The sequence below is a fragment of the Candoia aspera genome, chromosome 8, assembly GCF_035149785.1.
Source record: "Candoia aspera isolate rCanAsp1 chromosome 8, rCanAsp1.hap2, whole genome shotgun sequence".
Taxonomy (NCBI): Eukaryota; Metazoa; Chordata; class Lepidosauria; order Squamata; family Boidae; genus Candoia; species Candoia aspera.
This window is the reverse complement of record NC_086160.1, coordinates 16,811,133-16,828,490: the sequence shown is the minus strand read 5'-3', so window position 1 is coordinate 16,828,490 and position 17,358 is coordinate 16,811,133. Positions and strand designations below refer to the sequence as shown.

The 17,358-nt window shown below is 37.1% G+C and overlaps 1 protein-coding gene across 13 annotated transcripts in view; it reads right to left on the bottom strand.

The window, feature by feature from the left end:
* The window catches only part of FIP1L1 (factor interacting with PAPOLA and CPSF1), a 36,815-nt gene that overhangs the window by 2,486 nt on the left and 16,971 nt on the right, over positions 1 to 17,358 (bottom strand). For 5 of the 13 annotated variants that reach the window (XM_063310561.1, XM_063310556.1, XM_063310563.1 and 2 more), the window contains 5 exons: positions 15,878 to 15,971; positions 15,191 to 15,347; positions 10,082 to 10,136; positions 7,645 to 7,700; positions 1,756 to 1,969 (listed from right to left, as the gene is read on the bottom strand). In XM_063310561.1, the coding sequence (XP_063166631.1) occupies positions 1,756 to 1,969; positions 7,645 to 7,700; positions 10,082 to 10,136; positions 15,191 to 15,347; positions 15,878 to 15,971 (576 nt within the window). Of the gene's footprint in view, positions 1 to 1,755; positions 1,970 to 7,644; positions 7,701 to 10,081; positions 10,137 to 10,508; positions 10,536 to 15,190; positions 15,348 to 15,877; positions 15,972 to 17,358 lie in introns of all 13 variants that reach the window. The other 8 variants (XM_063310559.1, XM_063310554.1, XM_063310562.1 and 5 more) reach the window with 5 other exon arrangements.

The window sequence follows — 17,358 nt, the reverse complement described above, 5'->3', positions numbered from 1 at the left end:
GAATTGTCCAGCCAGCTGCCATAAAGAAAGGAAATCGATCACTACTTTATTATGAATTTTACAATTGTGTGTGTTTGCGTGTGTGTGTGTTAATCTGTTCAATTGTGTCTGATTCTCAGAGACTGCCTGGACAAGTCCCTGCAGTCTTCTTGGCAAGGTTTTTCAGAAGTGGTTTGCCACTGCCTTCTTCCCAGGGCTGAGAGTGTGTGACTGGCCCAGGGTCACCCAGCTGCTTTGTGACTAAGGTGGGACTAGAACTCATGGTCTCCTGGTTTCTAGCCAGATGCCTTAACCACTACTCCAAACTGGCTCTCGTAACTCAAAATATTAAGGTATTATTAATAAACACAAAACGATACATTTATTCTTCTGCAATTGGTATCTGTGGAGTAGTTCAAATTGTCCACTAATACTTACTGTGTGGCAGTATAATCTGTTTATAAAATGATTCAGTTCAATACCTTTTATTGCAAATCACAAAAAGTTTGGATGTTTTGGCCTTCAGAAGGCAGAGTAAAGGAAAAGCCTCCTGGCTCTTTCAAGACATGGCACTCTTTCCAGGGTTAAACTAGGGCAGACACCACACAGTGAGCTTTCGCTAAGATCTTGTCTGGGTTCAGAAATTAAGGAGAAACAGGTTGGTTAGTAGATGGACAGGAGGAAATCTCAGGTTGTAGGTTATTCTAGGTAGCTGGGAAAAAAATATCCCACAATACAGCAATAGCAAACCACTTCTGTAACCCTGCCAATAAAGTTACATGATGAGTCCACAAGGTCACCAGCGTTGAGTTGGACTTGACCTTTTTACCAGAACAAAATCTTAATACCCGCTTACAGTGCATGGCCAGTCATATAGGCACAAAACGGTATTTTTCCATCTGTTGGATGCATTTTCATAAGCCACTGAAAAATTGTTAAAAGACTCATAATATTGTTCAAGAATATTGTACCTGAATAATTTGTGACTCCCGAACTTCCCACTTTCTCTATTATTCCACAAATCATGGTTTTACTTCGCTAAGGGCTTCCTGGCTCTTCACACTGTCATATGGCAGCAGCTTTGCTGCAGATGTCAGATAATTTAGTCACATTAAAAAAAAGAAAAGAAAAGAGAGAAGAAAAACTTTCTTCTCCCTCCTTTTCTGATAAGTCTGGCAGCAACAAGGAATCCTCCCTAGGCCTGGAAATCATTAAGGTTCATTTCAGGCACCCTTGAATGACCAGAATTTTTTGTGCTTTCAATCAAGGTGCCTAAGAAACAGATGTTAAATTGATCTTAATGCCTAAGACACTGACCCTGTAATTTGTAACACAAAACATACAAAGTACAGAACATTAGCACAAAGCCTCTATAAGAACAAACATTATGGTAATATATTTAAAACTCAGTTTAACACTTAACGTATATAGCATTTTGAAGCTGAAGAAATAATTATTAAAAATAGCACAATTCTCTTTACCAATTAGAAAAAACAGGCCTCTGTATGAATATTTTGAAAAGGTGATTCTACTCCTTTCTGTGACTTAATAAAATTCACCATCTTAGCAAAGTTTTGAGTCTTTTGCGTGTAACTATTTATTTTTGCAATTCTGGTTTGAATTTGAATTAGCTGGCTAGCTTTCAGCAAGAAAACAAAAACAAAGCCCAACCCTTGTCCCCTAAGAATATACAGCTGCATGTGAAGTTTGAAACACATTTCTTAAGCAGGCCCTGAACTCTCTCTGCACAACCTTGGATTTAGCCCCGATACCCACCTATTGAACACACTCGTAGTTGGACTGTGATCCCGTTCACGCTCTCTGTCTCGGGTCCGCTCCCGCTCTCTGTCACGATCTCGATCCCGTTCTCGGTCTCGATCTCTTTCACGCTCTCGGTCTTTCTCTCTTCTGGAATAATAATCCCACTGCTTGCTTGTGTCCATGAGACTAGTCCATGATGGGGCAGAACCTGTAAGGTGCGGAAAGGTGACTAAAGAAAAAAATTCCAGTATTAGAAAACAAAAAAGTTTGAAACATTTGAAAAGTGTAAAAAGAATCACACTGGGATTATTCCCTATTTTATAAATTTAGCAGCCTAGGAGGTAATGTCAACGGTAAAACCCACTTTGAATGATGATTTGAATAAAACTTATAAATTAATTGCTTCCCCTTCCCAGTTGTGAATTCCACATCTAGTTGCAATTTCAAAAGTAGTCTCAATATCACTGGTTCCGTTACGTTGTTTTATTTAAAATTCATCTTTGTATTCTTTTGTAATTGCAGCTGTACTTATTTACCTCACAGAGTAAATTGTTACTCTGGACTTTAAAAGGATAAAAACAGAGAGCCTCAGATGTCTGCAGAACGTTCCAAGCTTGGCAGATGTGTTTAAAGTGTTCTGAGCTAATAACAAAACATCTTATGTTCTGCAGTTTCGACTCAAGCCCAGGACAAAATGGGTTTTTTTAATTCATGTTGTTTCGAGTATTCTGGCATCTGGCAATTAGCATTTGCTGGCTAGGCAGGAAGAGACTGGGAGAATCCCATAGCCCATAAAATGCCAGGAATAGCATCCACTCCTGCTCCATTACTGGAGCTGGCTGAGGGGAGATGGTGAGCAAGAATGAGGGAGAGACAATTAAGAACCCATTAAATGAGAGAGCCATTTTGAAAATAAGACAACTGCTGTCTCCTGGCAAGCAAGTTTATTGTTGGATTTAAAAACTTTGGCATGGAGAAGTTGTAATTCCCAGACTGCAATGTAGTATCACTGTCGCTGGGTTCGCTAAGTGAGCCCCCCGCAAACCACTAAGTCGGCTGCATAATAGCAAAAGGGTGCATTTCAAACAAGCCTGAACTCAAGGATTGAAGGGGTGTTAATTTTATTGTTGCTTACAGCCTGTGTTGAAGTGGATCTATTGCAGCTCTTTCAAAACTGAGGCTGGCTGTGCAAAGAGGCTCCAAAAAGGATGCTCATCTGTTTCTTCCATTATTTGCTATGGGAACTTTGAAAAGGTTTAATTTTTTTTTTTAATACATATATTCCTTGACCAATTTTTCTGTAGGAACAGTGGTGGGCAGCACTCAACACAAATGATCATCTCACCTAGTTGTGTGGTTTTAGGACAAAAACCAGATACTTATTTTGATTTCTTTCTGTGCCCTAAGGAAGAATCTGGAAACATTTTTTTTTAGTTTCTCCTGCCAGAACTGACTTTATTCAAAATATTCCAAGTTGCTTTGCTCTCAAGCTTGGAACAAAACAGGTTTTTCATTCTGTACTCACCCAAACCAATTTACGAGGCACTGAGTATTTAAAACCAAAACAACACACTAATAAAGAGAGGTTCTACTCTAGGTCAGGGTTTCTCAACCAGGGTTCCATGGAACCCCAGGATTCTGTGAAAGGTTACTAGGGGTTCCCTGGGAGATTGCAATTTATTTAAAAAATTATTTCAAATTTGGACTTCACATTAAAGAGGTAAGTTTCATTCTTGATTTTTTAGTTTAAGAACACTGTTAATGCATATATATAGGCCTACCCATGAAACAAATATAATAATTTTGTGACTTCTGGCCTACATTTGAGCCTGAATGTGCAAGAGTTTCCCAAGGCCTGAAAAATATTTCAAGGGTCCCTCCAGGGTCAAAAGGTTGAGAAAGGCTGCTCTAGGTTCTGAAAATGCATGAATATACTTAGATGGGAAAAAGTTACTTCAAAAGTAATTACATCACATTTGTTAATTTTGGCCTTATTGTAAGAAGAAAAAAGTGATTTTGCTTTCAGAAGACAAAGTAATTCCTATTATCAGGAGTTTGTGGTAAAATATGCATTACTGCAAAAGGCAAAATGTATCCAAGCAAGGATACATATCCCACCAAAGCAGTTGGGTCCTACCCGCAACAGACCTTCTTTCTATGTGCAGAGAGGCATTTTTGGATGCTGCCTGATGCTCTGAACTGCTGTAGATCACTGCTTAACTGACATCACTACTGGGTCACTGAAAAGTTATTTGCATACAAAGCTTTTCAAATTGCTGACTGAAATTGTACCAAATACTAAAACATGTTTACAGCATCATGTTTACCTAAAAGCAAATACCAGCCTTACCTAAAATGGAAAGCAATGAACTTATTTCCAAATGGCACGAACCTGAGGTGTCCAGAAGTTGTATATAATAAAGCATTTGGATTTCTTTTTACTATTTCACTTTAGCAGTCGCACTCATAAAAATGCACACAGATAATCATCCTGACCAATGTGTTTAGGACAAAGCCATTAATTAAAAGCTACTGAACTTTCTCACAAGACATCTCCCTAGCAGTAGAAAGTGAGTTTGACAATAGTTAAACTAAGACAAGGAAAGGAACAAGCCACTTGTTTCTTCTGTTTGAAGGACAGGAATTTCTGAACACCAGGAATTTCTAATTGCTTAGAGTGCAATCCTTGTTATTCAATTAGAAACATCACTATTACAAAATAGGACAGCACCAACAAAGGATTCTTTCTAATGCTATCTCAGGAATGTGGCGAGGTTCACAAGTCTGAATGAAATGCAATTGCCCAGAAGAACTATGTTTAAAAGAAAAAGGGGGAAAAAATCTACATCGGAGATTATGATGGGAGCTACATTCAGGAACTGCACTTGAAACATTATGAAAAGGCATTAAGCGATTTACCTGTAACAACGAAAGTTAAAAAAACATACTGATGATGCGTAAAACAAAAATTGCAAGAACACTCATTTTTTTACCTCAGCCTTACCACCATTAACCACAAGAGGGGAAAAACATTTAGGTTTAAAGAGGAGAGTAAAGTGTTTTTTAAAAAATTAATCCTGAGAGAAGTTCAAGGAATAGATAGCTTTATGTTACTCATATATCCACAGTTTCTTCTATTATTAAAAAAGGCATCAATTCATAAAATATGTATTACAGATCTTTGTACTATATAGTATTGAATCAGACTGCTCAAGGTAACAGTTCTGAATTCTTCTGTCAATAATCCAAAATCAAAATGGAGTAACAAAATAAAATTTTGAATTGTAGATATGCTCAGGTATATATTTGCGTGTGTGTGTGTGTGTGTGTGTGTATATGCATGCAAATATCTAATTTTGAAAAAATTTCCAGGTAGGGAATGTGATTTCTATTTAATGCTACTTCTTTTGGACAAGGATTCAAAAATATCCTCCCAAGTTGCCCAATTTTGTGCTACCATCTGTACAATATGCAGCACATTACTTAGGTTTAAAATTTCTTAAAATAGTATTTTATTTTGATTTATTTTAGTATTTTTATTCTTAATTATTTTTAGCTCTTATACTTATTGACAGATTGAGAGATAGACAGACAGACAGATATGCATGCATGGTATTATTAGATATTTTGATTGTATCTGGCCTCAGGGCTGTAATAAATTTGATGATGCAAATCCTGCGTGTCTTCTTATGTTATAATGAGATTGGTAACAGTCTGGTTCTATTTTTATTCTAGCTATTCTTACCAGATTAGTAATGAGCTAGCTTTTAAATATATGCCTCAAGTTAAATCCACAAGATTAGAATTTGCCACTCTAGAGTGCATTACATATTCTGAATCCTCAAACCTTGTACAGTCTCCTCTTTGAAAAAGGTACTAAAGAGGAAAGCAAGGAAGGAAATTGCTTGACTAACATACCGAACAGGCCTTTTCTGCTCCAGATGAAGTAAGTTATACATTTCTCTATCAAAAGCCATTTGCCAATAATGCAGGGTGGCAATCTACAGTATACTATAATTTACATTCTACTCTTTCCAAATATCTTGTCAAAAACAGATTGTGTTGAATTATGCAAGCTAAAGAATTATAGTGAATATGCCATCGTTTACTTGCAGTATCCCTCTCATGAAGAAGAATCTAATTTAAGCAGACCATTATCCTTTCAAAAAGATTCTGGGCCAGGCTATGCTACAATCTTGCCACAAGGGCATTTTGTTTTTCCACATAACAATCAGCATTCACTGGAAAATATAAAACCGAAAATCCATGTACTCCTTGTTTAAAAACTAGTTTATGTTTTCTTTCTGATACAGACATTTAATTTAAGGCATTTCACCTTCATTTTCATTACCCCATTCCTTTATCTACATTCTCTAGACATAATCTATCCATGAGGTCATTTAGAGGTGACACAAACCTGATGGCACTTAATAACTACATGGATATTTTGGATGAAGGAAGAAGAGCATTATCAATGTTATCCTATGGCTGGCCTCAGCACTCCCTACACTGGGTTTATTTAGCTGTAACAGTTTAACTTTTGAAGTCTGAGCAGCCTGTATCCGAAATTTAAAAACATATACAGATTGTGGCAAGAGATGACTGAATAAAGAATTTTTAAGCATGTTTATTAGTCATAGACATTATGTTTGCACTATTTTCAGTAATGTATCATATGGTGAATTTTCTGCTATGGCTGCAAAAAAAGATTGAAAAGATATTCCCAAAACCATCTGTAGTTAAACATACTGAAATAGATACACTATAATGTTGCCTTCCTAACAGGCCGTCAACAATGAATCAGATCCACTGAAAACTTTAAGAAATGCACTAGTAGTAGGTATTGCTTACAATTATTTTCAGATGTGCTAAATCTAAACTCTTGTTATTGGCAGTCTCAAAGCATAACAAACAATTAAAATATTGCTTTGATCAATTTAACTATTCACTCGTAGAAAGGTTTAACCAAATTCCTAAATATTTTACGAATTTTAGGGATTAAAATTGCACAGAAGCCAGTAGGCAAACTTATACATCAAATTTAAATTCTCTAGCAGAACAGTATTAAAAATCAAGCCTCCCTTTGGCCATTTTCTTTCTAAATTTAAATCATCACAAGGATTAAAGTTGCATCTCCATATGATGAAAGGTTTTTTTTATAGTGCCATCTTATGCAAAAAAATATGAATAAAAAGAATCTGAAAAAAAAACCTATTTAAACACTAACACAGATATTATACCATTTTCAAATCCATGTTCTTTGAATTTTTTTTTCACATGAAATTTGTGATAGGCAGATCTGAAACAATACTGACAATATGTTTAAGATCTGATTTAAGAATCTGCAAGAATATTTTTAGAATATTTCTTCTTGCATTGCAGAAATTTTATTTCAGAAAAAAATAAATATTTGTAACCAACTGTGGTACATGGTACATGTATATAATTCCACTTAAACTATTAAAGATAATTTTGTACTATTCCAGTTGACTTCTGAAAAAGTTCAGTTTCCAAGGGCTCACTTTCAGCCAGCATGTAAATGAAAGAAAGACTGACCATAATACCTTGTCTGAGAAGGAGAACAAAAAGGGCAAGACCCACTCAAACATGCAAGAGGAGGAGGACATTTAAGAGACATGTGCTTATACATGGATCAAGAATCTGCACGGTCAGACACCATTCAGCAATGGGGCCACCTTAGAAGGAAGACAATGTTTTTTACTGGAAATTGGTGCCTGCCAATGCATGCTTGACAAACGAAAGATGCCACACATAATAGATAAATTTAGGAAACCAACAATATATTAAGTTATTAGTTTTTCTATGGGCAATAAGAAACTTTAGATCACATGAAAATATAGCAAGCCAAGTCACATTTTCAAGCAGTGAATTGAAGACACTTACCACCACCATATGGAAATGCACGAGCAGAACGGCCATCATAACCAGAGGAATGTCCACTGTTGGGAAATAAATATAATCAAGCCTCTTTCCTACTCAAGTTTCTGTTCAAAATAACCAATTTCTATTGCATTACGGATCCAGTTACCGTATTGTGTGTTTATGTTTGCAAACATATAAAATGATTAATCATCAACATGCTGTATTAAATCAGTGTTTGCTGCCACTGTGAACTGGATGGCAGGGCCGTGAACATGCTATGCCTTCATGTCTGCAGCAATGAATTAAAGCAACTAGCCACCTGGTCCATCTTGGCATGTGTACATTTAAAGAGGTTTATTAATGTCTTCTATGCTCCCTGTGATTAGCTTCATGTAAGGAGTGAGGGTCAGAAGTAAGCCTGTTTGGGTCCTTCATGCACAACCTTGTTGGTTTTGCACCCTCTATACATTCTGCTGACATTCTGCAACGGAAAGCTTTGGGAAACTGCACGTTAAGACAAGCAATATACCCAAACCTCTGCTTTTTGTTTACACTACAACTTGGATGAATTTACCTTTGACCTATCAGCCCAATAAGACTCCTTCCTCTTCCAAATTCCTACAAACACTACTGTCCTGCTTTGCTGATATCCTGCCTTTCCATCTTACAGACCAGACTGATGCAGTCAGCTATACTAGGAAGGTAATCACCAGACAAAATGGTTATCTACATGGAAAGGAACATGGGAAAAACAGTTCTTCTATTAGAAAACTTTTAATGTCAGGAGCCTGGACACTGAATCTTGCCCCTGGTATCATCTAGCCAGTCATATGAGGTGGAAAAGGTAGATCTGGCTTTTTGGCCAAATCCAATCTTCCCACTCCTAAAACACAGTAATACCATGCCATTCTAATTCAGATCAGAATTAATGTGTGTAGTTTGGGTTAAACCTTTCCCCACACTGGCTGTTTTTATTCAGAATTTCCCACTCCCATCTATTCTAGGTAGTGTCTATTATTAATTCTAATAGTGATTGAGGAAACAATAGAAATGGAGGCAAAAAACGATCCACGGAGAACAAGGGAGGTATGAACCCTCAAGGCGGTGAATATCCTAACATTCCTGCCTCCTATGTTCCCCGCAACAACAACCCTGTGAGGTGAGTTCAGCTGAGAGAGTGCTACTGGCCCAAAGTCACCCAGATGGCTTGCATGCCTAAGGCAGGCCTAGAACTCAGAGGCTCCTGTTTTCTAGGCTAGGACCTTAACTGCCACACTAAACTGGCTCTCTAAATGCCATAATATGAACCCCATGAGGACTGAGGATACTGAAAATGTTGAGCAGTCATTAGGAAAAAAAAAAACTGAAAAAGAAGAAAGGAAATTAAACGCCCTGCCCGATTTCCTTTGGGCTTTTTGTATCTTAGCGAAGATTGACAGGAATTCTGAACAAGAACATCCCATATGGAAGTTATAATACTCTCTGTCCCTCTTTTGTCTTGCTCATTTTTGCATATTCTAAGGTTAGTTCTTTAAGCTGAAAGGGGGAAATGTTTTATCTGGAAAATTATATAAATACAATTTAAATCAATGTCCATAACTTTTGATATATCTTCTCACTTGCCATATAGGTTGAATTAATTAAAGCTTTCATCATGAGATCAAATATGCTATTGCCTCCTTGAAAACAGCAGGTTGCTTAAATAAAACATTTTTGGATCAATTAGATTTTATAAACAGGATAATGAAACGCCTAATAATGTAAATCAGCCACTTGGGACAGTGAAAGCCTAACATGAGGTAATAGGATAACCAAAAGCAAGGAAGTTATTAGAATGTATTCAGAGCTTAGAATTCTTAAGAAAAAACAAAACAAAGCTAAAGATACTTTCATCTAACTGAAAATACAGCATGCAGAATAAAAAGTACCATACTTGGAGGGTCCAGCTTTCTACCAGCTGGAATCCAAAGACCTTCCAGAACAACAACAAAAAATCCAAACATCTGGAAGGCACCCAAATTACCTATTCCTGAATCAGAAATATACAATGATTAAATGTCATATACATGGACAGGTTGTTATTATCTTGTTTAGACCTTTTCCAAGCTTTTTTCACCAATAAGAGGGAAACAAAATGCGTAAGAATTGCTCCACTGATCCCTTGCTTCAGACCTCAAATCTCACTTGCTGTCCTCAATAGTTTTATCTTTCCCCATCCCTATCCCATTCATCTCTACAACTATTCCAAGTAGCCCTGCTTTTCATTATACCTACCCCAAACTGGCCACTGAAACCACAAATTTATAAAGCAGGTTTTTGTCTAGTTCAAGGAAATTAAAACAGTCAAAAACAGTCAAAAATACATTAAACGGTATTTTTGTTCAAATTCACATCACAGCAATTATTAAAATAAAGAAGGTCCTTGTGATGTTAGATTACTATACAAAATAAAATTTACCTTTCTATAGTTGGTATGAGGGAAGGCGGTGGTCCTCCAGGTGGGGGAGGAAAGCCTGAAATATTCAATTAAGAACCAAGAGGTTGGTTTAAATTGAAAATGAAGTCAAAATTAAGTTAATGCACATTAGCTGTGTCCCAGCAGTAAACCAATGCAGCAACTTTTAGTAAACCTCTGCAGCAACAAATGACAGAATAATTAAACAGCGTGCGTAGCTTATTTTTATAATCTTGTATACTTAATATATTCTAAGGTATTCTTCAATTACTTTGAGCAAGTTGGCAACTCAAATCATTCTGACTATTAATGATGTCCTCCAAAGAAAACTGAGTGCATTTTTTAAAAAGTGGGATATACTCAAATGTCCCCTATACCAAAAAGGAATTCACAGTAAGTTTCATGCTACTTTTAGAATAAATAAATGTACCTGGCGGTGGCACAGTTATTGGTATACCTAAAAACAAAAAAGATGCACCCAGTCATTTCAGTAGTGAGTTTATATTGTCTCATTCCCATATTACCAGAACAGGCACTATGGCATCCATGCCAACAACATATTATTAAACAACCAGTAAGAACTGGCAGTGAGTTAATTTCAGCTACCACCAATCCATATTGGTTTCAGTCCAGAAAGGTTCTGAGTGTAAATCTACACAAACAGCAGAACCTGATCATTTGTGGCCATGTCCATGCAAATAAATAAATAAAAAAAAGCTCTACGGCATGCACCCACGTTAAAATGTGTGCCCAACAGATCTGCTGGCACTGTTTCCATATTAATAACCTTAAATCTTTTCTGCAAGAGTAGATGATAACATCATTTAAATAGTAAGGTCACAATACAATTAGAATCTTCTGATTATATTAAAAGAAGACTCTCCATATTTATGTATCATTGAACTCCAGGACCCATATCATCTGGATAGGAAATTATGTTACCAATAATAAACATGTTACAAAAAAGTAACTCTATAAATATCAGTTTAAATAGCACCTTAACCAATTGTTCTTTTCTTTGTAAGAATACACATGCACATTCCAATGGAAAAAACCCACCTGTGCCTTTATATCCTCAATGTTAACAGACAAGACAGCAAGTTCAAAATGTAAAATGACAGGTTAATGTTAACTGGGCCATACGGTTCTCATTAAAAGAACTTAAAAAACAAGAACTTAAAAAACAATCTTCCTATCGATACACCATACCAATCATGGCTTTTGTATAAAATTAACTTTAGTAATGTTGAAATGCCTGACCTCTTACTATTTATTTTACTTGAGAAAATGGGAATTAGACCAGTAGACCACATTCATATTAGAAAATATGTCATTTGTAAAATAGGAACAAGTACATTAATATAGTTAATTTAATTCCTGTCAATTAAATTGTTTTGCCCATTTTGTTCGTAAATCCTGAAAAACATAGTTCAGTCATTCCTCTATACCATTCAGTTTCAGCAACTATTCTCAGAATATTCTCTTTATATTTTTAAACAACAATGTTTCTTTTGGTCTCCAAAGGTATTTCCATCACAAATGGCTAAGTGAACACAGAACCAGAACTTCAAAGTAAAATCCCTTTTCAAAGGATCATCAGAAGGATGTTTTATATTTGAATATATAAAAACCTTCCGGGCAGAAGTTCCAGTTAATATTGGCTAACGAGAAACTAATAAGAAACTTCTCTACCCCAACAGAGGAGGAATGGGCAGATTTTAATTTTGGTTTGTGCTTTAAAGATGAAATGCTGGCAGAGGCGCCATTAAAACAAACCTGAAAGAGCCAGAGCTACTAGGACCCACAGTTACTTCCGAATGTATGAAACTACAAGTGATACAAAAGGAAATCCTCAGGGCAGACTCACGTCATAAACCTGTGCATCTCTCTTCTGCTCTCACCAATGTGCTTGACTGAATTATAGCACATGCAGATGTGACAACACTGAACTTCAGTGAAAATCTGACCTCATGCTGCCTAAAGTTTGGTATAGTGTTTTATTCTTCTCATTCCTCCCACCTTCATGAAGGTAACTCATCTCAGGTTTCATCAACCAATTACAAGTGCAGACGTAGTTATGCCGTGACCACCCTCTCCGAGTGTCTGGGGGCTGTGGGGGCCTGGATGGGGAACAACAGGCTTCAACTGAACCCTGGTAAGACCGAGTGGCTGTGGGTTAAGGGCTCTTCCGTATCCGGGACTTTGTCATCTTTGGTTCTGGATGGGGTTGCACTGCCCCAGACAGACCCGGTGTGTAACTTGGGGGTCCTCCTGGACTCACAGCTCCTGCTCGAAGAGCAGGTGGCAGCTGTGGCCAGGAGAGCCTTTGTGCAGCTATGTGCTGTGCACCAGTTACGTCCCTTCCTGGACCGGGAGACCCTTTGAACAGTCACTCATGCCCTTGTTATCTCTCAGATAGACTAGTGCAATGCGCTCTACATGGGGCTACCCTTGAAAAGTATCCGGAAGCTCCAGCTGGTCCAGAATGCAGCTGCACAAGCTGTTTTTGGTGCCCCCAGAAGGGCACATGTAACACCACTGCTGCGTGAGCTGCATTGGGTACCAGTTTGCTTCTGGGTCCAATTCAAGGTGTTGGTTATTACCTTTAAAGCCCTACATGGCATGGGCCAGGTTACCTGAGGGACCACCTCTTCCCCATTACATCAACCCATCCCACCCGATCTTGCAGAGAGGGCACGCTACGGACCCCGTCTGTAAGAGAATTTCATCCGGCGGGGTCCAAGAAGCAGGCCTTCTCTGCAGTAGCTCCCGCCCTGTGGAACATGCTGCCCCCAGAGGTGAGATTGGCCCCATCGCTCCTGGCCTTTCGGCAGAGTCTGAAGACCTGGTTCTGCCACCTCGCTTGGGGTAGAGAGGGGAATAGATCTACATGGGGATGGTTGCTATAGACCACTCCTCCCACACTTGGACTCTTTTAGATTCTTCACCACCTGGATTCTTTATTTTTATTTTTACTTTTATTTATATTATTTATTATTGTATTTTATTCTGTGTATTTTATTGTCTTTAATCGATTGTTGTAAACCGCCCAGAGTCCCCCGATGGGAGGAGATGGGCAGGAACAAATTAGATAAAATAAATAAATGTACTCCCTCAAATATCATTATTGTTCAAGTTCAAAAGATTCCATGTGCAATTATGTGACAAGCTGGTTGTGTGTTAACTCCGCAATTATGTTTGCAGAAGACAATTACAATCCTAAATATCAATGCTACAAAGTAAGTGCAATGAATTCAGTGAAGTTCATCCTGAAGTGCACTTGCTTAGGATTCTACTTAAGAATGTGTGCAGTTGTTCAATTTTGCGCAGCTTGAATATATTTAAGCACACAATGACAAAAGCTACTTGCCATAGACAAGTCAAAAGTGTCAGAAATGGGAGGGAAACATTTCCTGTTTGGAGAAAAACAGGATAAATAACAAAGAATGGAAAATATATATTGGTAATATTTTAATCTGTATTTTGGGGGGAAGAGCATGCAATTATTGGGGATGGAGGGGAGAACACAGGCAAGAGAAGAAACACTGAATGATCTCAAGGCTATTCTTAGGCAACCTCCCTAAGAAGCTTTCAAGGGTAATAATTCAACGGTCACAGTGATCTTTTTAGAGGGTACCAGTGCCAGCACCTTCCAAACACATCAATTCTGTTAAACACACTATGCCAATAATTAAATGTCATCACATTATTGTAGACAGACTGTGGTTTATAGTTGGTGTAACTTTCATCCTTCTATATTCTAATAAATTATAATTTTTGACTAAATATCTGCATTCATTGTACATAGTTAATACTCAGCTGTTTTCTTTCTGACCATTCTCCACAAGCACTTTTCTACCGTTCTACAATTTCTTTTATTCATAGTATAGCCTTAAGTTCAAATCAGCATTCCTCAATAATAAAGTTTGTAATACAACCTTAGTTTCAGACACTAACTACAAGTGAAAACTTACTATTATGTAAATATTCATTTTATGAACGCTAAAGAGCTTATTTTACTTCAAAAACCAAACATATAGCAGATTATATAATTGTTTATAACAATGTTGATTCTTTTAAATGAAATAATTTTAAATTTTATTCTTTCTTACTTTCCAGCTCTCAGAAAATTCTATTTCAGCTACCAGATATGTTACTGTTGTAGCTATGGTGTGAACTATAAGGAAAGTATACTGTATTCCACTAATCAATACTCTATCTGATGTTAACTAAATCACCCATATTGATCTGGAGCTCTTCTTCAAGTGTTCCTGCCAAATGAAACAGGCCAGATAACCACAAAAAGTGGTTTCAGTAGTGATTCCTTGTTTGTAGAACACTATCCCTAGAAAGGCTCACCTGGTGCCACATACATTATGATCTTTCTAGAACCAAGCAAGTATCTTGTTTCCTAGGCACATTCTATCAATTTGGAGTATTACTAATTTACTGGTTGTTTTATTACAAGTTCAAGTGCTCTGTTGTTGTTTTTTTGGTGTTGTTTTTATAGGTTACTGTCTCTGATATGCTGCTGTTTCTGCTTTATATTATATAATTTTAATTAATTTGTGTACCAAGAATATTATGACTGCTGGATTGTCTGAAACTGAAACAAATGACTAATAAAAGACATCCTGCAAATACCCACAGTGCATAATACCTATTCATCAAGGGCTAAAATGATTCAAAATTTGCAAAAATTTTTATGCTGTCCTGTTTTAATTTTAAGGTGGTGATCGGAAGATGGCTAGTCTAATAACCTTATTTGTACTTTTGTAAATTCAACTCCACTTGAAGCAAATTACAGCTGAATAAAATTCCCCCAAAGACAAGACATTTACTTCGAAAGGAGAGAACACAAATAATTATGTTTCAGGAAAAGAGGGGAAATGTAACAACTACTTCATAAATGAGGAGATACTGGTACCCTTTGAGAGAAACAATTATTAGAAGCCACACAGAATATTAAATAGTTTCCAAATAAATTGAATTTTGCTGAGAAGAACATATCTAATTCTAAATAAACAGAGGCACAACTTCATGATTTCAGGTGCAGGCAAGGAAAATAAATTGCAATTGAAACATTGTCCTTTTTTCCACTTTTCTTTTTACCTGGAGGAGGAATTAGAGGAGGAGCAGTACTGACTGATGGAGGTGGTGGAAGGAATGGAGGTGGAGGAAGATGGGTGGGAGGAGCTCCTGGAGGAAAAAACGGAGGCGGCTTGGAAAAACTGTTGTCTACATCACTGCTGGAGCGTTCAGAAAGAACCTACAAATAAAACCAATTTTATATTTGCCTTTGGACAATGAGGAGTGGAAAATATAGTTTCCTCCCCTTAGGGGCTTTCTACATCTAACTAGCATTTACATTTGTCCTCTTACATTCAATGGATTAATCAAGAGCTGGGGGTGGGGGACAAGCAAAGTTTTGTAATAAAAATTAGAGAAAGATCAAATTAGTTTATGTCCCACAAATCATTGTTCTTTTTGAAATTTCTACATTGCATAAAGAAAGCCATATACCTTTGGGGACGGCAATGATCACATGGGATACTTTCATGAAAGATTCCTTCACTAGAAGCAGACTCATCTTTCAATTTGAAATTCTCTCCAATTTCTTCTATTCAATATACTGGATATTATGAATGGCTTGATCATAAGTCATATTTGCTGTTTTTTTTTTTAAATTTTATGCATCAACTGTAACATATAGCGTAATTTCAACTCCTGTACTAATGTAAGATGGAAACATATATTTGGGATGGGGGTGGAGATTATTTTTTCATTTATTAAACAAACCTGAATATTGCTATTCTCATTGGCACGCCGTCTTCCCTCTACCCGGCTGATTGTGATGGTCTGCCCAATCACATCTATTGTCCCAGATAGCCGTCTGAAAAAAAAAAAACTAAGTGCAAAAAGTATTTCTTAAAACACATTTAGAGGAATTTAACCATTATACAGATAGGATTCACAAGGATCTTATCTTGGCTTATGAAAGCACAGGCAGTATAGTTTCTCTAATGGAGCTACTCAAACTTGGTGCCCTCCAGATGTGTTGGACTTCAATCTCTCAAATCCTTAGCCAGCACTGCTGGATAAGAATTTGGGGAACTGAAGTACAATACCTCTGAGGGGTACCAGGTCAGGGAAGGCTGCTATAATAGGTAGTATGAAATCCCCAAGAAAAGATAATGTATGTATCTGCTTCAATCAGGATTGTTACCACCAAAGAATATTATGTACTTGCTAAAGTGGAAACATTTGATCTATTCAAGTATTTGCTTATGTATTGACAGGAAAATTCTTGAAATTCAAGGTTAGGTAGGGACCTAAAGTGAATTTACAGAATATTATTTAAGAAAGCAAAAAGGACAAAGTGAATAACCCACTGATGAACTAGTGTTATTCTGATCTATAGGCAGCAGATAATTTATATAAAAGTGTATTAATTAATTCTTTAATAACATAGGAGTGCAAATGGAACAAGCCATGAACTGCCTCCTACTGAATCCTTCTGGCACTGTGGACAAGCACGGAGTCTCAAAATGTAAGAGTCGGAAGGGATCATCTAGTCCAACGGCCTGCCCAATGCAGAAATGTACTACTACAATGACCTCAAGAGATGACCTCCAAGCTTCTTTTAAAATGCCTCCAGCAAAGGAGAGCTCACCACCTCTCAAGCCAGTCTGTTCTATTGCTGAACAGCTCTTCCAGTTAGGATTTTTTTCCTGATGTCCAACCAAAATCTACTCCCTTGCAATTTAAATCCATTTGTCTATTCAATTTTACAGCTACCCACCTGCACACAACTTTTGATCTGTGTTCTGGAACAGCTCTGAACAATTCTGCCCCTTTTTCTACATAACAGCTGTTCACAGCTGACATGTCAGAAGCATGTTACTGCTCCCAAAACCACTTTTGACCCAAAGTAGGCAAGTAATTCATTCTAGCAAGCCAGATTCAGTTTCCAACACTTGGTTGCTGATTTCCATTCAAAAACTTAATTGTAACAACCCCCCATTATTTCTAAACAAGAGTTAGGGAGAACCTTTCTTGAACTGTCAGTTATGCTTCATCTCCAAATGATTTTGATGCAATGACCGAAGAATTTTTCCACAACTGCTGTATTATACCCTTATGACAGACACACAAAGGAAGCAAGCTCTAACTTCTACTGTAGATAGTTCCTCTACAAAATGCTACAGCTTCCATCTCCCTAAAACAAATGGCAAGAATCCCATACTTTTTTAACAGGACTGTATCTCATTTAAAACAAA